Consider the following 25,124-nt stretch of genomic DNA (forward strand, 5'->3'; position numbering starts at 1 on the left):
TTTTACTGCTCCCACACTTCTTGTTCACTTGTCCACATCCACCCTCTCCTAGCACTTACTGCATTTCAGAAGATGAGTTTGACTACAGTAGCCAAAAGCATTTCATAAACAGGTCAAAGCAAAAGTGAATCTTTGCTTGTTCTACTTGGATAAACAAAGCTGGAAAGCAGTGGTTGGTGTTTCACAAAGGCACTTGGCAGTAATTGGAGATGAAGGGACTTCATCTGGTTCAGATACTTAGTTCACCCCTCCTTTTCAGATGAACTCTTGGGAGCATTGATGTAGGAACAAATCAAGCAAAAAAGTATGGAAACCCAGTGCAGTTCCTCATGTAGCCTTGGCTTCCTTTTGCTTTTTTTTTTTTTCTCTGCTAGTTTTAATCTCTCAATCTACTTGAAATCTTTAGTTGAAGTGATGAACTGTGACCTACAAATTATATTTATTTAGACTTAGTTACATGGATGCTCTTGCAAATAAAATTTCTTTGTTCCCTTCTGAACATGAAACACTGGAAGTGAACTGGAAGTCTAGAGTAACAGCACTACAGCACTTTTGAAAGAGAAGTAGTATAAAATAAGTAAAAATTACCTAGCACTGTAAAACAACAAGGGTTTTTTTTTATCCTTACAAGATAATTTTAACTTACGAAGCAGTGTTGGAGGACCTTGAGCATACTTTGCTTACTGGGTTTGACTGAAATTATTTATTTAGCACTTGGTGTGCATACTGTGTACAGACAAGGGTGTGTTTTGCCTGTACAATTCAATTACTGATTGATGCTTAGGTTTTGTGTGGGAAGAGGTATGCAAGCTCTTCTTTGACTAAAAGCTCGGTTCTGTGCAACTACTAGTACTGGAACAGAAAAATAATAATAGCATGATTTTTAGAACAGGCCCCTTACATCATTCCTCCAGGTGTGGTAGGTGTGAATATGGTACTCCTCACAGATCAATAATAGTTTTCTGTGGAAAAACATCCTGGAAGAAAATTGAATCCTGCATGAAGCTACTTGAGGCTGCTTTGAGGCAGTGAATGTGTGTCTGTACTCGGTGCTGCTGCGGGGCCTGCTGGCTCTGCTCCAGGGCTGCTGACATTTTTGGCTGTATGGAGTCTATTGGAGGAGTGGAGGAGTCCTAAATGTAACCTCCAGCAATGTGGGTGTTCCTGGGGTTGTTTCCCCACCCCCCAGCTCGTAGTATAGGTTCAGGCTGTGGTAGTTGTGGAGGGGAGGCTGTCACAGTTGAACAGGGTGTGTTCATCCGAGTGGGGACAAGGCTGCTCACAACCCCCGCAGGTGCACAGGGACCGTGCAGAGTCTGCCGAGAAAAGGTAAAGTGCGGCTCGGAGAGCTTTCTTCCCACCCTTTTTAACTGAGAACACCCTAAACCTCCGGCTGGCAGGGCAGGGGCCGTGTGGGGCTCAGAGATGCTGGGGGTTCGCTCGCCCAGCACAGCCGGGTGTGCAGCGGGGTTCGAGGGCAGCTCCCCGGCGCGGAGCAGGACGGGCAGGCGGTGGAGCCCGGGAGAGCCTGCCCGGGGAGGCGGTGGAGCCCGGGGGAAGGCGATGGAGCCCGGGAGAGCCTGCCCGGGGAGGCGGTGGAGCCCGGGGGAAGGCGGTGGAGCCCGGGAGAGCCTGCCCGGGGAGGCGGTGGAGCCCGGGACCCCCTTCCCGGAGAGGGCTGGGGCTGGTTCCCAGCGGGGGATGCTGCAGCCGGCTCAGAGCCCTTGTGCAGCCCGAGGCAGGAGGAGGGGGCAGGAGGCATCCCAAAGGCCGGTCCGGCAGCCGAGGTCCTGGCCCGGGTCCGGAGGAGCCTCTGGTCCCCCCGCAGGGATCCCCGAGCTCAATGTGGGGATTGCCGAAGCTTGGCCGAAGCACGGCGTGAATCTCTTCAATCTAATAAATAAATAGTACCATGCTGCGTTAGGAAAATAAAAAATAAAACAACAAAACTACCACCCAGGAAACCAAACTTAGCCCGTGCTCTAGTGCTTTAATTACTTTATTTCTAGCACTCTTGGGGTGCGGCCAGGAGAAAGTGCTGAGCCTGCCAGGGCAGGCTTTTCAACAGGTTGTGTCTCATGGCTGTAGAAATCTTTCTGTAAAAGACACAATAACAACTTGATCAAGACTTGATAATCAAGGAAGGACTGAAGGGCCTGGGATTTTACCTGCACTGTGTCTGGATATTTTATGAAAGAAATGAGAGCAGCCTTTTTGTTTATTTTGCATAGTAAAGGTGGGGTATCACTGTCAGATAAATTGTCCACACAACCGGATTTTCCCCCTTTATTCAGCAAGGGCTGTTCTGGACAGGCTGTGTGTGTTCTGACCCACTCCTCATCTTCTGTGTGTTGGGGTACCAACCATGTCATCTTCAGTGTGCGCTCTTAAAGATATCTGGGTCTTCCAGAAAGATTCTGAGAGGAAGAAGTAGATGAAATGGCTTAGAAAGTAGATCTCTCTTGACCCTATCACAGCTCTTAAAAAGAAAAAAAAAAAACCCAAAACAAACAAAACAAAAACTTACGTGGAAGATCCATTCTTTCTCAAGTAGGACCTCTAGGAAGTCTCCTTAGGAAAGGTCCACAGACCACTGTCCTGAAAATGCATGCAGGTAACAGCTTGTACCTGTTTGTGGGAGTGACACCGTGGAGATAATTCCCAGGCTGTGGCTTGTCCTTTGGGGTCACAGAGATGCTTCAGGAAGTTAAGGTAAGCAGCTGGGGTTAGTTTTTTAATACAGGGGGTAGGTATGAGATGATCTCAGCACATATCATATTATGAGAGCTACTGTGAATGCCAGAGATGTTAAAACAGGATTTTTCCTCTCCTCTTTCAGCCTCTGCTGTAGGGAATCAGTGAAGCTGACAGCTCTCCCACTCCATTGTTAGGGAACCGTTCACACCTGATCCTGCCATAGGTAGACCAGAATTGATCCACCTCAGGTGTGGATGTTTCTGGCTGATGCAAAGCAGAGCAGGTCACGCCAGACACCCAGCTGGAGATTCTCTGCCCAGATTCACACAGGTCAGGGGAAGGGTGACAAAACCAATTACAGTAATTGCTCCAGAACCCCTAGCCTTGAATGAATTCTCAGTACAGTATGTGACAAAGGTATGTGTATGCTTTTATAACCTTAATATAATTATATTGTTTGCTTGTTTATTTTCTTATGCTGTTGTTTGTCCTAAGACACCAAATTCCTGTAGATCATTTCTCAACCACTCCATAAAACATTTATTCCCAGCATCTACACTGCCTGCCCACTGCTGCAAGCATCAAGTGCTCGTGATGCTGAGACAGGCTCCAGCTCCATTGGGTGGGTTTGCATGTGGCAAAAGATTTGGAAAGTGACACATTCATGGAGACACTCCTGCTGCTCTAGCCACAGGCAAAGGCAGTAGCATAAGCACTTCTGTCAGGACAAACTACACAAGAAGTTTAAAATATCTCAGGTCAGAAAAGTGTCTTTTATTCTGTAACTCATGGGTCATACAGGATCTGATCTGCAGCATGTTGATTTTGTCAGTACCCCATGTCAGCAATGCTGCAAGATCAAGTCTATGTATAGAAGCCTTTATTGCACTGGGGGGAAAAAGCTTCTCAAAACTCCCTTGCTGCAGAACTGGGTGGGGGAGAATAAATAAACTGATTTTTTAGAGCATCTTCTGGAAATATAATCCTGCTTATGCATTGGAGAAAAACATTGTCAAAACTTTTAGACTGAAATTTGTGATGTTTGTTTTAAGGAGAAGTTAAACATTTCCCCGTTGTCAGTTTCAGATCCCACTGGGAGCTGCCCCCAAGCAGTGCCTGTGGCTGGGCAGGGGGGATGTGTGTGGCTCCTAACAGAAGTTGCCCACTGCCTCCAAGCCTTGGCAAGAAGAAAAAAGTAGAATTTACTTATGGGAAGCAATTATGAGAGAGACTGAAAAAGGAGGCAGGAAGATTGATCTCCTCTCTCCCTCCTTCCATCTGAACAGCAGATGAGCACGTAGCAGTGAGCTCCTTTCAGCAAGCTGGGGCCATTCCTCAGCAGTGACAGGAGGTTGCTTTGGCTTGTTGAGAATATGTTTTCATGAGTTTGCAGTGTAATCTTTCCTGCTCTCTCCCCTATTAAAGTGAGTGATACTTTGCAATGCTGAAAGACATGTTAGGAAGGTACTTGTCAGGAGGAGCTTTTCTCCCCTTTACCTCTCTTTCCCATCTCTGGTCTCACTCCTCCAAACACAGTACACATGGTTACAACTCTTAGCTTTGAGTAAGTTGTCATATTCATGTGTCCAAGTGAGAATCTAGGTACAAAAATAGCAGTTTTAACTTAGTGTGGTTTTTAGAAAATATTTTTGAGGTAGACATTATTAAAATTCCCTATCTTAATGGCTGAGAAGATAAAATGAAAATGTCCTTCACTCACCACCCAGCAAAGCTGCTAAGGTTGCTGCTGCTAATCCTGGGCTAATGCTGATGAGCAGCAGGTGATGAAGCTTTCTTTCAATTCCTGTTGCTGAGAGTCTGGCTGGGCTAAAAGGCAAAGCATTCATCCTGCAGATCAGTTGATTTAAACCCAAGATAAAACCAAGTTGTAGAATCATTTTGACCTGTCAATGTTTTGTATGAAAACAATGTGAAATCCCACAACACCTGTCCCCTCTGACTGCAAGCAGGGGCCTGTCTGGCTGTGGGTGATGGGCACTCTGGAAACAGCTCCTGGGAACAATGTCCTTGAGGCATGGCAGGAGAATGACCTTTCTTTCCTCTGTGGTACTTTCAGGGCTTAAAGCTCCTGAGGGGCACACACTGGGGCTTCCCCAATGAATTCACATGTTGTGTTGATCTCCCCTTACTTTGGTAAGCCTGGGATCTGCTCATTTGGCAGGGGCAGTGTGGTGGGAGGATGTGCTGAAGAGTGATGCTTGATGTGCCTGGTACTGCAAGACAGTGTTATTCTGTCTGTAATCCCTAGTGGGGGTGATCCCAGAGGGGATTCCTTAATCCTCTTCATTTTGTACCTGTGCAGGTTACTGAGCACAGCCTGCTTTTAGGTATCTTACCTTGTCTGATGTGAGTGATACATCGTTTACTACAGAGACAAGTCTTTCCTGAGAAAAATCCTCCCCTGCTTTCTGGAAAAAACAATGAATAGAGCTGATTATCAAGGAATACACTTACTTGTCTTGAACTACATAAAGAAAATCTGCTTTTGCAATGACAGGGGCAGAGACACATCAGGAATGTGGTCTAGTGAGTGCTTTTAATCTGGAGAAAAAATAAATACGCATGTTTGAAATAGAAAGCCAAGATCTCTAACAGATACATTTGGTCTAAATCTGGGCATGCTTGAAAGTGTCACTGAAATCTACCTATGATGTGATGGCAGCCTCTCTGATTTCAAAGGAAAAATGAGCAGAAAATTGAGTTTGCTGGACAGTTATGCATAAAAACATCTCCCCAGAAAGCCAGTCCTTGTAAAACATAAGGTGTGAAAGAGCCTGGGGTTGAGTGTTGTTAGGGACCCGGAGCAGCTCCGCTCGGCTCTGGCACATGGGGCCCTGGTGGGACTCAGCTGCAAAAGGGAGGTGCACAGGAGAAAGAGGAGAGGAGGTAGGGCTGCTCTCTCCAGATGTGATGGGAAAGGACAGGAGTATGTTGAGAGATTTGTTATTTTTTCTTTTCTATTGTTTCCTCATTTTCATGGTTTTTCCTTCTATTTGTTCCCTACCCTTCTCCCCAGGGCAGGAGTTACTTTTGCCGCTCAGACAAATGTTTCTGAGCTCATCACCTGAGACACCCAGGAAGAAGATATCAGCTGCAGGTAAAGAAATTTGCTTTAGGAACTGGACTTCTATTCATCTCCTCTTTTGTTTCTTTTTGCTTTTTTTTTCCCCTCCAGATTTGTCACCATGAACCTCTTGTCATTTGAGTCCATCTGCATTTTCCTGCTTTCCCAAGGTATGTTTAAAGCTGCCATTTTGCATCAGTGTTTTTTTTTCTTGGATGCTTCCCTATCTCCAGCTGGAGTTTTTCACTCAGGAATGAGGGCCAAGTCAGTGCCTCTCCTGGAGGTTTAGGGATAAACTTCTGAAACAGTTTCACACAAAAGGGGAGAAAATAATACCCTAATAAAATTATAAATAATTTTAATAATTTTAATTTAAAAATAATAAATAATTCCTAATAAAAGGAAACAGCTTTTCTGAGAATTTGAACATGTGACTGATCTGTATGTAAAAGTGTCTAACTGATGTGGGAAAAGCTGATGTTATGATACTAAACGTGCATAAATCTACCCAGTGTTTATGGCTGTAATCTCAGAAGCCTAAGGCTGGCCTCACTCTCATTTTTGTACTGTGTCCCTGCATGCAGTGAGCAGAGAGACTGTCCTGTGTGCTGGAGTCATGTCCTTGTCATTCTTCATGCTCTCTGTGTCTCTCTCTACTAGAAGGAATTTCCTGACATAGATACACTGCTGTGTAACCAAATTATTTTTTGCAACTGTGAAACCTATACCAGCATTTTTGCTGTTATAGGTTAAATCCTGTATGTCTTGTTCATGGATGATTATCTGTTTGATCCCGCAGCTTTGCTGGTGTTGGGTATACAACAAATCCACGTTGGCCAGGAGATGATTGGCAAGATCTCAGCTGCTGGCCAGTGTAAGATTGATTTATGAAGCATGTTTTTTTTCTATTACTGAATTCCCTCTTTCTTTGGTTGTTTCGGTGTGTTTTGTTTTGGGTTTTTATAAGTTTTTTGTCACTGTAATTATTTACATTTATTAGCCCCTCTTCAGTCCATAAAGTCCTCAGCAATGCTCTGGCAATCACAGCACTGTGGCTGCCTCCACCCTAGCCTGTCTTTCTTCCTCATTGGTTTAACTCTCCTGGGACCTGATCTTCTCTGGTTTTCCCAAACCAGCTATTTGCCAACTGGATGATGTTTCCATCAGTGCCTTCAGAGCCTGCTCCAAGCAATCCTGATTTAAAGAGCTGTGTTTAATTACAGACTTGATCAGACCTCCCACTAGGGTAGTTTTTTCAGGCTGTAGAGCTGGCACAGTCAGGTTCCTGGGAGCAGAGGTGATGGGGCTCTGGCTGGCCAGTACATGTTCACCTGCAGCTCCCTCGTACTTGCAGTCAGTTACTGATAAACTGCTGTGAATTCTCTTCTGATAGCCATTTTTTTCCTGTTGTCTGTCAAGGGATAGATTGCATTTATTCCATTGCCAGGCATGCCCTGCAGTTGTATCCTGTAGCACCATGTGCTCAGCTCAGACTTCCCATCCCGAGGACGGGTGTTTGGGGCTTCTCCCTGCTGCACATCCCAAGGAATCCCTTGGTGGGCTGCAGACATGATGCTTACAAATCCCTGCTGAAGAACTGCATTGCACCCCTCACCTGCAGAGCCACCTGAGGAGAGTTTCTCCATGCTGAGCCCAATTTGGGGGCTCTGCAGTTTTCTCTGTGCATGCTTAGGCAGGGATATCAGCCCTGTTCCAGTTCCAAGGGCAAGGCTGACAAGCCAGGACAGTGCTGGCAGAGAGGCTGTGCTCCAGCCTGTCCTCAACACTGTGCCCCAGGGCAAGGCTGGGTGCCCCGTTAGGAGAGCCCGTGACCCAGAAGGGAATGCCTCACAACTTTCAATCCCTATAATCTGGTATTAGAAAACCCTAATTATAAATTCAGGTTTTGGCTAGCAGGAATGATTTGGAAAAAGTAGTGATAAGAAAAAGATTATAATAATGGGGGTAGAGTAACGTGACTGGCCAGAACATCTCTTAAGGGGTTGGTGTGCTTGATCTCTATTGAACTCATGGATTCTTTTTCCCTTGAAGTTGATTCAGGCAAATGCTGCAGAGGAGACTTAAATATTTCCCTTTAAACACTTTGAAAATGACTCTTCATAGTCTGCAGTCTGCCACTTATTTATTTATCTATCTATTTATTTATTTATGTATTTATATATTTATTTATGTCAGTGAAATTGTGGGCTTCCACTGCAGCAAAAGCACCTCAGAAACTTATACCTGGGAGCAGGCATGTTCATGCAGGCAGGGGTGATACAAAGACACATCTCTGAAGAGGAGATAAAAGGCTGATTTTAATGAAAAGTGTTTCTGTCAGTGTCTGGGAGCTGTTCAGCGAATTTGTGTTTAGGAAAATAAGAACCTGTTTTGAAAAATGTGCTGCAGATGAAACCCACTGGGCTCTGTGGGACTTGGTAGACTTTGCAAATGCCTTCTGGATTTACATCTGTGCCGTGGGCTGGGAGAGCCTGCAGGTCCCATTGGGCAGGGCTCCCTTTCCCTGCTGCTCACACCTCCCTGTGTGTACTCTCCCTGTATTTGGTGATGCTTCATCCAAGTCTGCTCCCGCGCTGTCACCGGCACCAGGCTGGGGCTCTCAACTCCAAGGTGAGTCTGGCAGACTGAGAGCTGAGCTGGAGCTGCTGCAGGCCAGAGCAGGGGTGCATGTGGGCTGTGGGATGGGAACACTGGGCTGCCCCAGTCCATCCTCTGCAATTTGTCTGGATTTTCAGCTCTTGGCTGCCTGCTTCCAGAGAGCAGGGCTAACAAAGTGCAGTTCCACAGTGTACATATTTTTTTTCTCCTAGTGATGCAGTGCTCTGCCTCATTGGATGTCCTCTTCCTCCTGGATGGCTCCTACAGCATTGGCAGAGGAACCTTTGAAAGGTCCAAGCACTTTGCAGGAAAGCTCTGTGATGCCTTGGACATCCATCCAGACAGAGTGAGTGTCAGGAATATCTCCTCTAATTTTCAAACAGCTTGGCAGCGTGTCTGAAGGCCAGTGGTAAAGTGCTGAGTGAAACTGCAAAATTCCACCCAACAGCTGCCATGGGGGCAGAGTATTTATCCAGAAAGATGCAGTTTGTGAAGCAGTGGGATTGGAGGATGCTTCTTGATTCTTCAGTTTTTAAGCAGTTCCTTTTGAACTTGAAAAAAGACACAATCCTTCAGGTTAAAAATTATGATTTTGGGTTTTTTTACTGATTTAATTTTGTCTTGGAAGCTCACAGATTAGTTGGATCTTTCTCTTGCTTTTCCTTGGAAAGCTGCAGAATTAATCTCTGAAAAGTTAACCATGGTTGTAAATGATACAGTCTGCTTAATCTGCTTCCCCCAGAAGGAGATGGGTGCTGTACTGCTGTAGTCTCAGGTCTTGACCCCTGGAGTCAGCCTTGAGGCACCTCTGGGCCTGACTGGCACATCCTGGTTCATCTGAGGGGATTTCAAACCAGTTTGGCTGCAGTTCCAGATGTGCATCAGTGCCACAACACTACCCCAGCTGAGGGCCTTGGGGTGGGCTGCGACTGTTGCTGGGCTTAATTTCATGCCAGAGCCTTTCCAAATAAATGTCAGGTCTTTGTGAAGGTTATGTCAGTGAATATTTAATATTTGCAGATTTGGTGATGTGTTTTGTTTTATTTTTTAAATACAATCTTTCTGCTAGTCTTTCACTTAATCCTCACATAGACTGGACTGAAAATTAGCAGTCTCTTCACCTCTGAAATTGTCACATTCCATAATACTACTTGTAAGACTTCAGTGAAGTATTCTGGATGTATTGCCCAGTACAGGCCATTTAGACTATTTCCATTCTCAACTAGAAAAAATGGTTTTACAGGAACTATTGGAAAAAGTATTGACTTGGGTTTCCTGATGTGCTCGGTGCCAGAGAGAGCTGCTCTTAGTGATGGAAAGGTTGCTTGCACTGTGTATAAATGGGTTGGTGTAGAAGGTGTTATTTATAAACTTACAGCCCCCGAGGCTGTGAGCTGCTCTGAGTGGGTAAATATAGATCCTGAACTGCCTCTAACTGCAGCAGAGGCTCCCCTTGTTTCCAGATAAACCTTTTTCCCTTGTTTATAGTCTGTCTAGATAATACTGGAGTTTCTGCTCTATTTTTAAGTTCATTCAGAATGCCTGTGGCTCTGAAATACACTTTGCCTCTATACAGTTTAGTCTTCCCAAGTTTGTAAATTGATCAAAAGAGTAAAACTTGAACAGATACCTTTCATAACCTTTTCCTTTAGGTCCGTGTGGGAATGTTACAGTTTAGCTCAACTCCCCACCTTGAATTCCCACTGGATTCCTATCTAACCAAACAAGAAGTGAAAGACAGAATCAAGAGGACTGTGTTCAGGTCAGCTTATTTTTCAGCTCTTCTCTTTTTCTGGGCTATGGATAATCTCTGGAATAAGAGGGTTTTTGAGGTTTAGAAATCTCTGCTTCTGCTGGGCTTACACCAGTGTGATGATATGGTCCATGATCCACAATCCACTAAGAACATGAAACCTGGTCTGTCTTAGTGAAAGTTGATAAGGGACAAAGTTTTCAGTGTCATATTATAATGTAGTAAATAGAGAGTTTTCCAGGCCTTTCTGTCTATTTCAGCCAGTCAGTGGGTTACATCCTCTGTGGAAAAGCAAACATGTTTCCTCGTGGCCTGAGCTAAGGCAGCACAGTGTGCTGCTTCATTTTTTGGTGGTTACAATTTCCTTTGTCCCGTGAGTTAGTGACAAACTGCTGGTCTGTAGATATCTACATGTGCTTGCTGAATTCAAGAGGATGAGATTTTCAGACGGAAACCTTTTTTCTTCCTGAATGCTAAGAATTGGATGTCTTCCCATGACCCCAGGAAATGGAGCCAGAAGTCCAAAGAGCTGTCCTTAGAGCATCTCAAAATCCAAACTTTCCATCTCGGAAAAATACATTTGGATCTACTAAGGATCTGACAATTACCCCAAAAGAACACTTGTTTTGATGATAGATGAGGTACTGGTAAGGCCTGTGGATGTCCACTCTTTGAACTGATCTGCATAAGGGTTAGATCAGCCTTTCCCATGGATATCTGCTCTCGGGATGTTGTACATATTGCAAGCAAATGTGATCAATTTTGCATTTTTTAAGCAAGATCAGCTGCCTGGATTTTGTTGTATTTCTTTTGATGAGTTTAACAAATCAAGAAAACCTCTTGTGTACTGTTACAAGAAAAGCTTACAGAAAACAAGACATGTTCCCCCTCTCTGGTTGTTGTTAAAAGTCTGTGAGAGCAGAGAAAGTGAAGCAGCATTTGCTGTCTGGCAGTGCATCTCCTTGATGACAACAGAGGGATGCTGACAGATCAAACAGAAATAACGACTTTTTGCCTGGCTATTTCATCTAGTTTAAATGAAAAGCTGACATCTTGAAGTCAATAAAATAGTTATGGATGGGTTCCATTTGGCTTCTGAAAGAAAATGGGTGTTTGACATCTTGGTTGAGAGGTTCCTTGATGTGCTTCTGATGAGCCTTTGGCCAGTGAGGCATTTCCTGACTTCAGCCCAGAGCTGACAGCACTTGGAAGGAGGCAGCACCAGACTAAAGTAAAGCTTTTGTGATTTATTTGGAGACTGCTGGTCTCTCTCTGTGAATTCTGTCCAAATAGCTTTGGAATTTGTTGGCCAGTTCCAGCCATACTCGGTGATAATTTCAAGCTAAATTTCATATGAATTTCTTTCATATTAGTCAGCAGCTGGTTACAGGAGAGAAATTCAATTCTGTCCCTGAAGAAAGACAGCAGGTAAAGTCCAGATCTTCTTGTACTTCAGAAAATCCTCATTGGAATAATGCCTCAAACACACTTCCACTGTGTCAAAACCCAGTGAAGCTCCAAATGCAAATTAAAAAGCAATTGAGTTTAATGAGCTCTTTTATTAACTTTTTCAAATCCTCAGGGCTCACATGGGCACAGTGCACTGAGTTCATCAAGGTTTAGTCACCACACTCACTGTGCACAGTGTATTTTTCCTCTTGCAAAGCATTATCCACTGAAACATCTCAGAGACATCTGATCAGAAAAAGGCAAATTTGGTCTTGCTATGAACACATGGTCACTGAGTATGCTTGGAAATGATGGAGTGCAGGGGAAGAAGTAGTTCAAAGCAAAGAAGCCTAGCAAGTACAAAATGAAAGAAATTTCTGTGAAAATCAGAGGAAAGATGCAAAACGGTGAACCTGAGCATGATGAAATGCTTTTCTAGAACAAGCAAATCAGCTATCAGGTGCTAGGGAGAAGGACAGATGCTCAGACAGCAAATGAGGTGTGTTTGTGTCAGTGTGTGGTTTGGGGTAATACCACACGGGTAATATTGGCTCTCGGGGAGACCAGCTTGGGATGCTCCACAGCAGATGGGGATAGCTCGGGCTGCAGGGCCATGTCCAGGCAAAGGCAGCCCTGTGGCTCCCTCAGGACACATCTGCAGGGCCCGGGCTGGCTCCAGCAGCAGGCCCAAGTCCTCGGGCTGTGGTGTCGGGCAGGGCCCCGGGAACGGGCAGGGCCCCGGGAACGGGCAGGGCCCCGGGAACGGGCAGGGCCAGCGGAACGGGCAGGGCCAGCGGAACCGGCAGGGCCAGCGGAACAGGCCGCGCAGCCCCCGCCTGAGGCGGGAGGGACGTTCCTTGTGGCGGTGCCGCTGCTGGCTGAGGGCCTGGGCTCCCGGCTGGGGAGCTGAGGGGCTGGGGCAGCTGAGCAGGGCTGACATTGGCCTCTGTGTCCCTGCTGCTGTCACCTGCTCCTCAAAGGTGGGAGAAGCCACACGTCCTCTGGGGCCGGGGCTTCCAGATGATGAGGCGAGGCACGGAGCTGCACTTGGGGGCACGGCTCAGATACCCTGCACTCAACCCCAGCCTCGTGAGGGACAGGCATGGGGAGCTCGTCTCCTGTGGCACCTCCCAGTCCTTGCTCTCCGTCTTACTCACAGAGCTCAAGGACATTCACTTCATCCCACTCATCCTCCTCCCCCGGCAAAGGCCTGGGAGCGATGCTCTGTTCCCAGCTATACTGAGCAAGGTCCTGGTCACTGTCATTTTCTCAGCTGGACTTCAGAGGGTCTCTTGTCATTCACTTTGGACACCTCCTGGCCAGTGGAGTCTTCCACTTCAGAAAGTTCTTGGCCAATGGACTCTTCCCAATCAGACACTTCTTAGCAGCTACCTACATCTCTGTGGAGCAGCTCATGCTCACTGTATTCTTCCCAGTCAGAGATACTGTGGGAGCTATCGACTTGTCCTTGGGAAAGGTCTTGCTCCGTGCCTTCTTCCCAGTCAGAAACTTCTCTGTAGCTGCCGACATTGCCATGGGACAGCTCTTCTGTGATGCATTTATCCCAGTCAGAGAGATCATGGTGGCTTCTGGCTTCTTCTAGGGACAGCTCCTGCTCAGGGCTGCTTGGGACCCTTCCTTGTAGCTACTGGTTTCTGCTGGGGACGGGAGGGCCCAGCTCTCCCTTCAACAGCCAAAATGACCACAGTTTTCAGATGGAAAAAGAGAAGCTGTAGAGACATTTGTTGAAGAAAATAAAATTCAAATATCCAAGAGTTCTGGTTACTGCACCAATTGCAGAAACACTCTGCTGTATGTTAGAAGTCTCTTGGAGACCACTCTGGGTTGGAGAGGAGGGACATAAGGGTGAATAGATGGGAACAGTGGGTAGGAAGATGACAAGAATGACAGGATTTGACATCCTTGTGGATATGTTACATGGCAACAAGCAGAAATAGGCTACATTTCCCATTGCCAGAGGGTAAAAATTTGAAAGCCAAATAGTAAGTTCAGTAGCAGGGGAGGAATTTTGATTTTTTTCTTTTCTGATTATATCTCCCTGCTTTCTAGAGGTGGGAGCACAGAGATCGGTCGGGCTCTGAAGTACATTCTTCACAAGGGTTTCCCTGGTGGCAGAAATGCAAGTGTCCCTGAAGTCCTGATCATCATTTCGGATGGAAAGTCCCAGGGCAGCACTGCAATGCCTGCAATGCAGGTGAAGGAGAGACATATCACAGTTTTTGCAGTGGGAATCAAGTTTCCAAGGTAGGAAACTCTCCAGAGTGGGAAGTAGACACCCAGCTAGCCAAGTGGCCAGTCCTGGTGAGTGAGGGGTGATCTCAGACTAGGTATGAGTTTTGGAAAGAGAAAAGGTGTCCTTGTTTTTGCCAGAGGAGGGTTGTTATCTTTTTTTTTTTTTCTGTTGCTGTGGGTATATCTAGGAGATAATCCATACCACTTTATCATTGTCAGGGGTGGGGGAAAAGGACTTTCTCCCTTCAGAGAGGAAGCGCATTCTTCGCTTCCAAGGAGGGGAGAAAGTGTGGAAACAGTCAGTATTGAGATGGGCTTTCTAAGTAAAATGATTTTTGTCTTACACCTTTTGTTATTAATATTTTTATTGTGCTCGATTTCTCATCTCATTTCTGTTCCCAGTAAATTATTCTTACTTCAATCCATGATCTTTGACTTTTGTGTTTCCAGCTGGAGGTGAGAGGGGAAGCAAGTGTGGGCCTGGTTTCAGTGAGAGCACCAATTTGGGGAATACCATACTTAAACCACACAAAAAGGAATTTGCAGGGTAATACAGGCATGAGAGAAACACTGACTTGGTGGCTGATGTAGAAGGAGCACCAGAGTTGATGAAGGAAACTTTTCCACTCAGTAGAGCTATGCTGCTGCCTGAGACTAAACACTTCAGGATCTTGGAAACTGAAGAGTGTGGTGGTTTTTCATCAACTCTCTATTTGTTGCACAGGGTTGGTTTTGACCTTTAATTCTTTGTGGGGAAGACTGAGCAGCTAACCCGTGCCTTGCTCGGCAGGTGGGAGGAGCTGCACGTGCTGGCCAGTGAGCCCCCTGAGCGGCACCTGCTCTTTGCTGGAGATGCTGATGATGCTGCCAATGGCCTGTACAGCACCTTGAGTGACCCTGTCTGCACTGCCACTGCTCCAGGTGATCCTGCTGGCCCCACCTCCATGTGCTTTTAGCTTGGCTAAGACAGTGTCCGGAAGCATACAGGGGAATTAGCAGGTGTTACACTTTGAGGTAACCTGCTTCTGGTGCCCAAACTGGATGGCATTCTCTCCAGATACCTCCAAGGTGCAGAATCCAAATTCTTTCTGCATCCTGATTCACCTCTGAAAATGGGAATATTGGTTTTTGCTCACATGACAGGGGATAGAGGGATAAACACAGTTATGTTAAATTTTCTAATGGACTTGGCTGTGTGTTAAGGGCTTGCAGGAGTTAGAAAGGATAGAACTAGAGTGGTCCAGAGGTAGCAGAAAACCAAACACATGAATGATAAAGGCGCCAAAGGGGCACAAAAGCTGTCATTTAACCATGAACTCAGCAGTGTGAAGTTTGTAGCAAAGCAAAGGAGCTGAATGAATATTTAGGTCCCCAGAAAGGCTGGTGATCTTTTCAACAGGAAGCTTCTTCTCTGTGGTCTCACAGAGGCTCTTGGAAGCTCTGCTTTGTCAGGTAGTTGAAAATAGTTGTCTGCTTTTACAGCCTTTGTATTTTCAGGCAATTGATGATAGTTTGCCTTTTGCTTTGCTACAGATTGCAAAGTTGAGTCCTACCCTTGTGAGCGCAGGACCCTGGAGACTGTGAAAGAGCTGGCTGGCAGCTACGTGTGTTGGAGAGGCTCAAAGCAGCCCAATGCTGTACAGGCTTCACTGTGCCCTTTCATCAGGTAAGATGGGCACCCATACCTCTAAAAATGAGTGGGGCTGAGAGATAACAAATACAGTAATGAAGCTTTTATCTGACCTTGACTCTTTACTGGGATGAAGGTCCCTCAGAAGACTGATGCAAACAATCTCTAGTCCTAGCCAGAGTCTCTGCTCTGATCATTGGCTGAGAAGCAAGCAAACAAAATAATTTTTTGAGTTTTAAAAATATATCCATAATCTTAAAATGTAAAGATTACAGCTGAATTAAAAAAACAAAAGACTGGACTTGATGAAATTACGCATTTCCTTTTACCTCTCATTTAGAATGGACTTCTTTTTTAAATACTTGTTTTGAAAACCTATGTTTTTGAAGGAAAATTTGTTCCATTGAAAACACAGTAAGGTCCGCCTTGAAGGTACTTTGTTAATATTTAAATTAATGACAGGTCTTATTCTTCCTGTTTCAGGTGGAAGCGAGTCTTGATAAAACACCCATCCAGATGCTTCCGAACTGTATGTCCAGGTGAGATTTTGCTTTTCCAAAACTTTAATTTGTGAAGTAGGAAGGGTAATAACTAAAGAAGAACAAAAATAAAGGGGTTTGCTTTCACTTCGCAAAAATTTTGTTCTGAGTTAGAGACCGTGATCAGTAGATACTTAATCCATTTTTTGTTTCCCATGGGTATCTATGACCAGAGTTATTTTGAATTAAAATGTCTCCTAGTAATTTCTTCTCTGGTTGAGGAGCCAGTGGATCCTCATCTGTTCATGTCCTGGGGGCAGAGTCCTGCACTGCTCCCCAGTGTCTGCAGGGAGTCACTGTTCTCCAGCCAGGGGAGCATGCAGTGATGCCTCCAGTCACACACTTGGTACCATAAGCAGCATCAGGTTAGTGGGGAGCCTGACATGTGCTGATCACCAGCCTGTTTTTGTGGCTGTTGAAATAGCTGTGGTCCTTCAGTCCTTTTTGCAAGTTCAGGTGACAGTGGCTTTATTTTCTTTATTAGTACAACACTGTCCAGGCAGCAGACCCAGACCCCTTCATTGCTGCTGAAAATCTGTCAGGGATGCAGGACCTTTAGCACTTCTCTGTTTATATAAATATGGTGTCACTGACATTGTTCCAAATCAAATGAAGTTAGAGTCTGGTTTGCTTTCTTGTCACAGCCTGCTGGAGAGCCATCCCAAATGGAAATTGCCATGGAGGTGAGGGTACACATGGTTCAAACTCTGTAGCAAGAGGGACAGAGCTGTGACCCTGTTTCCACTAAAAGTAACGCCCATGCTGGCAGAGGATGGGGAGAGGCAGGCTCCCTGCTGACCACCTGTCTTTCTCTTCTGTGTCCTGTTTAGATCCTTGTGACTCCCAGCCATGCCAGAATGGTGGCACATGTGTCCCAGAGGGACTGGACAGATACCACTGCCTCTGCCTGCTGGGGTATGGAGGAGACATCCACTGTGGTAGGTGTGAACCTGTGTGCTCTGTCTCCTTCCCTCTCGGCTGAGTCCTGCCTTTGTGGTGCCCTTTGTGGTGCCCTGGGGGCAGCTGGGCTGGGGCCACTGTCTTTGGGCTTTTCTCCAGAAGGCAGGCAGCGTTTACTCTCATGCTGATCATGACTGTGTCAGGCCCAGGGACTGGGTCCTGCTGTTCAGACACCGTGGGGGTATGAAGAGCAGCAGTATTGACAGTCTCACTCTGGCATGGCTGCCCTTGTGTCTGAATGCAGATGCCATGGGTTCAGGAGAACACAATCACTGAGAGACATGGATGTGCCTGTTGGTGCCCTCCCTGCACACATGGGTGGAACAGGAGCTCCTGTTTTTGGGGCTTCAGTGTAAAAAGCCAAAAACTCCTGATCATTACAAAGCACCTTGTACTTACTTTGCCCAGAACCAAGGTTCTGACTCAAAGTGTCTCAGGGTGTCATAGGTGAGGGTCTGGTGCTTGGACTCTCTCCTTTCTCCAGTATGTGATTGTGTCGTTCAGAGTTTTTTGCCCACAGCACTAAGAGAGTGGAGTTATAATTTCTGATTTGAAGTTTGCCATCCAAAAGTTCATGAATTCCCATCAATATTTCTTGTCTCTAAAGGCTTATATGGCATCCAGCCAAAACAAAGCCTGCTCCTGGCTCATTTGTCTTCCAGCTGATGATATGAATGGCAAAATGTTTGGGTTACAGGAGACAGTGTCCCCTCTCCACAAGGCTTCCAGCAGCCCCCTGCTGGGGTTGCCCTGCAAATGACTAATTGCCTTCTCCCTTTCCAGCAGCGAAGCTGAGCCTGGAGTGCAGTGTGGATCTCCTTTTCCTGGTGGACAGCTCAGCAGGGGTCACACTGGAAGGGTTCCTGCGCTTCAAGGCCTTCCTCAAGAGATTCCTCCAAGCCGTGGTGGGCCAGGACTCACCAATGAGCGTGGGGGTGGCCCAGTACGATGATGATGTCAAGATACCCATTGAGCTGAGCCAACACAAGGACACGTTTAGTCTCATGAAGAGTATTGATGCCTTGAATTTCAGTGGAGGAAGAACCCTGACAGGAAGAGCCCTGCAGTACATTGCACAGCACGGTTTTAGGAGTACCCCAGTCTTTGCAGATGTGCAGGATGATCTCCCACATGTGGTTGTGCTGCTTACTGACTCCAAGTCTCAGGATTCAGTGGAAGAAGCTGCTAAGTATGCAAAGGACCAAAATCTCTTCTTGATTGGCATAGGCAGCAGCTTCATGAGGGCAGAGTTGACCACGGTGACTGGCAATCCACAGCAGACCATTGTCTACTTGGACCCTCAGGACCTGTTCAACAGGATGCCAGAGCTGCAGAGAAAAATCTGCAGTGTGGGCAATCCTGAAGGTAATATTGTGGTGTGGGCATTGTGGGACACGTTTACCAAACCATGCAGAGGTATCCTGACTTCCAACAGGGAGGAGGGAAGGGCAGAAGGACGAATGTCCTTGTTTTTGTTTGCCAGTCACAGATCCAGGGACTAACCTTCCATAGTGATTTTTGTGATGGTTCTCAACCTATGGGTGTGAAAGAGACATAGATCACCCCTCACGATCGGTGATCAGCAGTGTTGGACTTCGCCCATGATTTCCTCTCACTGCTGTTTTTCAGTCATAAAGGAGTAGATAGATATTCTGAGAGATACCATGTTTGTGCTCCTTTCCACAGGCTGCCAGGCTCAGTCTCTTGATTTGGCATTTGCTGTGGATGCCTCATCTGGAGTTGGCCTGGAGAACTTTCTGCGTCTGAGGCGCTTTGTCAGGAGCAGCTGTTTGCACTTTGTCATCAACCGGGATGTCACCCAAATTGCCCTGGTGATCTATGGCAGCACAGCTCACACTGTGTTTGCTTTGGACACCCACACAAGCACCTCTGCTGTTCTCCAGGCCATTGACCAGATGCCTTTCCTTGGGGACTCAGCCTCTGCTGGTAGTGCCTTGCTGCATGTTTACAGCGATGTAATGACCGTGCAGAAGGGAGCAAGACCTGGTGTCAACAAGGTGGTGGTGCTGCTCACCAACGGAGGTGGCATGCAGGATGCAGCTGCCCAGGCCCAGCAGCTGAGGCACAATGGCATCTTGGTGTTCGTGGTCGTCATTGGGGACACAGAGAGGGACACGCTGCTGAGAGTTGCTGGGTCTCCCACCTACCTGGTCCACATCTCCTCCTATGAGAACCTGCAGTATTACCAAGACCTTATCATTGAAAGGATCTGTGAAGGTAGGAGAGCCTCCAGTCATCACTCCCTATGCCAGTGTCACCAGCTGCTGCTATTGTAGGTTTTCAGATGTTTTACTGACTGAACTTGGTACTATCTTTTGCATTTTACTGATGGGGAAGCTATGACAGAGAGATCTGATGACTGTCCAGAAAAATCCTGGAGGAATTAGTAACCAACTTCCCTAAGATTCAGTCCAGTGGGTGAGAGTGGGCATAGTGTGACTGGCTCTTTCCAGCCCTGCTAGATCTAGGTTCTACTTTCTCTGACAGTAAAATAAGTTTGCTCTTTTTCTGATGTTGTTTTAAATCTGTAGAATTTGCTGTGTGTTACTGCACCCCTTCAGTGTTGCTGAGGGAGGGGAGCTTAATTGGCCCCTTTTTTGTGCTGGTCCCTGAGTGAGGTCTCAGCTCTTGTTCAAAAGGTTTGTGACCAGGTGTTTGCAACCTCATCACTCCTATTCGTCCTTAATATCCCACTACTGAAATTATCACATAGGCTTTTGAGATTTTGTGTTGCGCTGTATTTAATCTTAAAATCAGAATCTGTCCATTTTGAAGCCTTCAGATTGTTAAACTAGGCCTTCAGACAAATTGTGATTAATCTTATTTGTAGGACCAAATCCTCATCTTCAAAGTGGAAGGGAAGAATTCTCGAATATTTGTGTAAAAGTCATGTTTGGGGTTGAAAGAAAAGATAAAGTTTCTACAAAACTTTGAGTCATGAGTGTCAGTCCTCAGCTGGGGAAAAATATGACTCTAATACTAAGTTTGAAACACTTGTGTCTTGTCTGTAAATCAGCTTTTCCAAGGGGACAGCAGCCCTAGTTTTCAGACAGCGGTGATGAAAGTGTTCCTAGTTAAAATACCATGCCTTATTTTCTTGTTCAAAATAGCCTAAGTTTAATGTCTACCTGTTTGCTTTTGTCATGTTTTAACATGTTTATAAGATCAAAAGAAATGTGTTTGAGCTTCAGCACAGAGGTCCTTTTCATCTCTGGGCATGCCTATGTCTCCTTCAGGCTTAGAAAGAGCTACAGCATCATCTCTTTGGGGTGATGAGCCTCCCTCCTGGCAGGCTCTGCAGATGGTTTCTACCTGGAGCTTTTCAGTGTGTTTCTGTTGCAGTGGTACTTTCAGCTGTGTTATTACCAAAAAAATGCACCATGCCTTGAAATTAGCTAAAATGCCAGGGGTGAAGGGGAAGAGACAGCAAGGTTCAATGAGTCAGGGTAATAGCATATCATTTCCTGAGAGTGAATTGCTGCTTTCATTTCATGTGCAGGTAAATCACAGTTTGTACCAGATAGGCTGGGACCAAGGGCGATGTAAAGATAAGCCCTTCACTCAGTCTTCTACTCCCAAGTCCAAGGCTTAATAACAGAATCATTGTCTGTGGAAAGACTTAAAAAAAATTACGATTCACTATAAAAGTATTTGAGAAACAGACCATGCCTCTGTATACCTGGAGTATGGGTTAGTTCTGAGGCTTATCTGAAAAGAGTCAAAAAAAAAAAAGGACCCAGGGTTTAGCAGAAAAGTTCCCAAGCATTATATATATATATATATATATATGAATCAGATTAATGTAAATACAAGTTATTGGGATCATCAAAATGTGAGAACCTTATTTAAGGTATGTTAACACAAGGCTTGAGCTCAGAGAAATGGTGTTGTGGCAGAATGATTCCCCAAAGCAGGGACTGCAAGGTTATGCTGTGGAGCATCCCTGGAGGGATGAGGTGGACACATGACCTATAGAGCAGAGCACCATGGAACAGCTCCTTGGGGAACAGCAGCACCTGGAAGATGAGTGGTGTGTCCAAGAGATCCAGTTTTCATTGCCAATGAAAACAAGTGTCCATCCCTGGGAATACACTATCAGGCGGGACCTCATCTCAGAAATCCTGTGATGACAAAAATGTTTTTGAACTCAGCTTGGGTCCCTGTAAAATCAACTGGAGCTAAAGACTGATATGTCTCGGGTCTAGGAGTGTCAAAACAACAAAAAATCAGTTATAATTTTGCCAGAGTTAGGTGTAGATTGAGATTTGATGTACAGAGGGGGAATGAGCACAGTGTCTGTTAAGTGTAGAAAGCTCCCTGACAGATATTATTTGTATTCTTTCTTCTTCCCCCTTTTCTATTTTCTCTGATTTTTCTACCCTGGAGCAAAGAGTAAGGCAAGCAGCTCTACACCACGTAGTTGCTGAGTACAGGAATTTCACACCCTCACCAGCACCTCGGTGGTGTTGCCAGCAGACTGGAAGCAAATTCCTCTGGGATGCTGCTACTTAACCTAATGTATTGGCAGCAAGGCAGCATGGAACACTGCCAGCCCTGCTGACAGCTGGGCTCTGTTGTGTTGAGAGGGTTGGGAAAGCTGTCACATACTTCATAACAGCAGAACTAATAACTTGGGCTGTGCTTGCAGGCTTCTCTCAAACCCCCTAGAGAAGCCCAGAAATTTTCCTTGTTCTTTTCCATTCATGCCATCCTCATTCCCCATCTGGCAACTTCTTTTTCCTCTCTAATGGAAACTTTTATCCTCTCTGGGGCAAAGTGAGGTTTCAACTTTGTGGCATTTGGGATTGTGAACTTCTTGGAGCAGGGCATGTGTTATCCATGTCTGCACATGGGGAGTCTGGGGGTGCTCACATCTGCCATATTTATATGTTTTTCCAGTCCCATTAGCCCTTGAAACCATTGTTTTGCTGCATTCTTGATGGCTGTGGGCCTTAGCTCATAATAAAGCAGATGTGCCTGAGCCTGCTCTCCCACTTGTGTCTGTTGCAGAGGCAAGAAGCCCCGTGAACCTGTGCAAGCCCAACCCCTGCATGAACCAGGGCGTGTGCATCCTTGGGCCAGGGAGCTACCGCTGCGAGTGCCACGGCTGGGAAGGGCCCCACTGTGAGACCAGTAAGGGTCAGCAGCCCCTCCCAACTGATCCCACATCTCCACCCCTCCCTGAAGCAGAGAAGTGGCTGTAACTCTTGGACAGCTGTTTGGTGGCCAGGTTTTGGTGCTGATGTGGTCTCTATCTTATGGAAAGTGGGGAGGTTTGGGCTGCTGAGGGGAGCCAAGGTTTCTATCAAGAAGCTGTGCATTTTTATGCATTCACTATATGAGCTGACTGTGAGGAGCTCCCCTTTTTCTTCTGCCCTGGTGGAAGAAAGAGTCTTTCCTAGGTTCCCCAGGTGGAAAGATTTGACTCTTTTAATGGGCAGGAGCTGTTTCTGTTGGAGCAGATCCCCTCGCTATTCCTTTCAACGCTGTCCATGGTGTAAAAGCCTCCCCATCGCCTTCCTTCTCTTCAGCAGGGGAACAATGGCCAGGAGGAGGGGAATCTCTGGCTCCCCATAGGTGGCTCTGTGCCCATAGAGAACATGAAGTTCTCTATTTAAGTGGGTTTTCCCCATGCCAAATATTTTGCTTTTTACCTGAGCCCAGGAATTCTGACTTACAGCCTATGGCCTCTAACATCTGTCAGCTAAGGCTAAGGGAATGCTTGTTTGGCTGTTGTGGACTGCCTGTGACCTTATCCCTGGGGGTCCTAAAACCCTCCTCCCACATCTGTGCTTCTCTTCTGCCACAGGAGCTCTCCGGGGTGATTCTCCGAGATCTCCAGCCCTTCCTCCACGTTCCCATGGGCAGTGGAGTCCAAGGGGTTTGCAGCACTTCTCCAGAGCCCTCCAGCACAGCAAAAGGCAAATGGATCAGAGGCATTGACACAGATGTGCTGAGTGCTCCAGTTCTCCATCCAGGAACACTTTCTGACACTCACAGGCACTGTCAGCACTGCCCTTGGCAGTGATGGAGTTGCTCCAGCACAGGGACTATGTTGAGGCCATTCCCAATTTCTGCATTGCATAAACTGGTCCTCCCAGCACTCTCTTTCTTTTATAATTGAAGTAAATATTTGTGTTTAAGTATTTCTTTCTGGCATTTTGCATTTCCTCATCCAGGTCTTAAGGTTGTGATTGTTTTGGTTTTTTTATTTAACAGATTTTGAGACATCTGTGAGTTAATCTAAAAATATGTAGAAGTCTGAGCAATTATGGAGCTCCTGCTGAAGGGATAGAGCACAGATGATGCACTTGCAGCCAAGTGCTGGAGTGAATGGCTTGTTACATGAAGGAAGGCAGAAGAAGAACTGATTACAAGACTTTATTCTGTTTCGTATGTTGTTCATGCTACTTTCTTCTCTGAATTTACTGGGCTGTTATGGTTCATGTCTCCAAAGACAGTTTGGCCACATGCCTGCATCCTTTGGAGCATCAGCCTCACCTCATCATTAGATCAGTTTTCCCACAAACCTGTAAAATTTACATAACTGCTCCCCCAAAGCCCATGGTTCCCAGTGTTGGGTTGTTGTTTGCTGACTTTCCCATGGTGTCTGTCACCTCAGGAGAGCACAACCAGGTCTGCAGAGAGCCAAGGCAGAGATACTAACTGTGACTGCCAGTGCTTGTGAGAATAGTGTCAATTGTTCCCAGCAGAAGAAAAATCCCTTCACCCAGATGTCCTGGCCCCGTGTTTGAATAGTAACATTAGATGGACAAAGAGAGACACAAATTGCTCAGCAGGTTTGTTGTCAAAAGAAGAATGGTCTGAAAGCAGTCTCAGGGATGAAAGCTGGCACTGAGACAGGAGAAGCACTGTCATGCCTGTGGGAGAAACCAGGCTGGGAGAAAGAGGAAATTCTGCTTTCTTTTCACTGTCACTCTGGTAGATTGTCTGTGTCCTAAGGCACGGCAGAATAGAGGCTTAGTTGAAGGGCTGACATTTGGGATACAAAGGGAAACAAATCTATTAACGTTACTTAGGCATGGCTGTAGCTCAGCATTGCCTCTGCTGTTAACCTGTCAGTCTCCTCTTCATGTGGGACAACGGGCTTGATCAGACACACATCGAAGACGTGGTTCATGGGATGGTGCAGAAGCGCCTGTGGAGCTGGCTGGATTCCAGCCAGACTGCTCTCAGAAGTCTCCCTGACCTCTTTGTGCATCCTCGTTTGTGTGAAGGGTGCGAGGGACCCCTCCCCTCACTCTGCTGCCCTGGTGGGTTTGCAGCTCCCTGTGTTTCTCTGCCATCGTTGCCTAACAGCATCATTAGCTCGCTCCTCACAGGCATTTGTCCTCTGCGGGATCAGTCTGCCCTCTCAAATGTTTATTTACATTGCTTGGGACACGGCTCTGGAGCTGGGACATGCTTCCTGACCTTCTACAAGTGCTTAAAGCCTGTTCCTTGTGCTGTTTGCAGGACAGTTTGTACAGTGATGCTGCTGAGCACTTTATCTTGTGGCTAATGTGATGTGGTGTAATCTGTTTGTGAGTTCTTTATTTTAAGGCACAGGTATTAAATATGTTTTTAGTATGCATGGGTTGTACGAGGGACAAAGCAGGCTTTTTTTTTGTCCCTGGGTCCTGAGCTGGGAAGCCCTGCATTTTTACCATCCTGCTGGTTTTAAGCACCACAGGTACACAAACATCTCTGTATGATTCAAGAAGCACAGACTGCAAAATCTCATGTTGGAGAGAACATTTTTATGCTGGACAGGATTTATCTATCTCTGTGCAACCATTTGTCAAGTAGAGATGATGTGAGAGATTGGAAACTCATGGAGTAGCTCAGGAAAGCTGGTTTCTAAACCCAGTTTTTTGGGCTCTGAGTACACCAGGTCTCAGTGCCCAGAGTGCCCCAGGGATCCCCACATGTCAGGAATCTACATGTGCTGCAACTGTGACTTTCCTCCTGACATTCCTTCTGAAAGCAGGTGATTCCTGAAGCCTTGGGTAGATGCTCAGACATTCTCTGGCAGCAGCAGCACCCACCAGATCTCCTTTTGTATGAGACAAAGCACTTTGCAAGGTAAGAAGGTCATGGGGCATTGGGAGATGGGAG

General features: G+C 46.1%; 1 protein-coding gene across 4 annotated transcripts; it reads left to right on the plus strand.

The window, feature by feature from the left end:
• Positions 1–1,189: 1,189 nt before the first annotated feature.
• Positions 1,190–23,152, plus strand: VWA2 (von Willebrand factor A domain containing 2). Of its 4 annotated transcripts, none has more exons than XM_033515610.1 (14): positions 1,190–1,329; positions 5,894–5,952; positions 6,582–6,656; positions 8,614–8,747; positions 10,054–10,163; positions 13,674–13,868; positions 14,647–14,777; positions 15,390–15,522; positions 15,970–16,025; positions 16,856–16,963; positions 17,769–18,350; positions 18,672–19,223; positions 22,017–22,145; positions 22,816–23,152. In XM_033515610.1, exons 2-14 carry the CDS (start codon positions 5,904–5,906, stop codon positions 22,947–22,949), a joined length of 2,388 nt encoding a protein of 795 aa, XP_033371501.1. In that variant the 5' UTR covers positions 1,190–1,329; positions 5,894–5,903; the 3' UTR covers positions 22,950–23,152. The 4 variants fall into 4 exon arrangements, with proteins under 4 accessions (XP_033371501.1, XP_033371500.1, XP_033371502.1 ...); XM_033515609.1 differs by lacking the exon at positions 1,190–1,329 and adding an exon at positions 2,793–3,114; XM_033515611.1 differs by lacking the exon at positions 1,190–1,329 and adding an exon at positions 4,518–5,815.
• The last annotated feature ends 1,972 nt before the right edge of the window (positions 23,153–25,124 follow it).

The sequence above is a fragment of the Parus major genome, chromosome 6, assembly GCF_001522545.3.
Source record: "Parus major isolate Abel chromosome 6, Parus_major1.1, whole genome shotgun sequence".
Taxonomy (NCBI): Eukaryota; Metazoa; Chordata; class Aves; order Passeriformes; family Paridae; genus Parus; species Parus major.

What these genes read in the sequence shown, in the direction of transcription:
- VWA2 (XM_033515610.1), top strand. Translation starts at nt 5,904, where the DNA reads ATGAACCTCTTGTCATTTGAGTCCATCTGCATTTTCCTGCTTTCCCAA. An exon ending in CATTTTCCTGCTTTCCCAAG is followed by an intron (nt 5,953 to 6,581) that starts GTATGTTTAAAG and finishes TTGATCCCGCAG; the next exon opens with CTTTGCTGGTGTTGGGTATA. An exon ending in CTTCCGAACTGTATGTCCAG is followed by an intron (nt 16,026 to 16,855) that starts GTGAGATTTTGC and finishes TGTCCTGTTTAG; the next exon opens with ATCCTTGTGACTCCCAGCCA.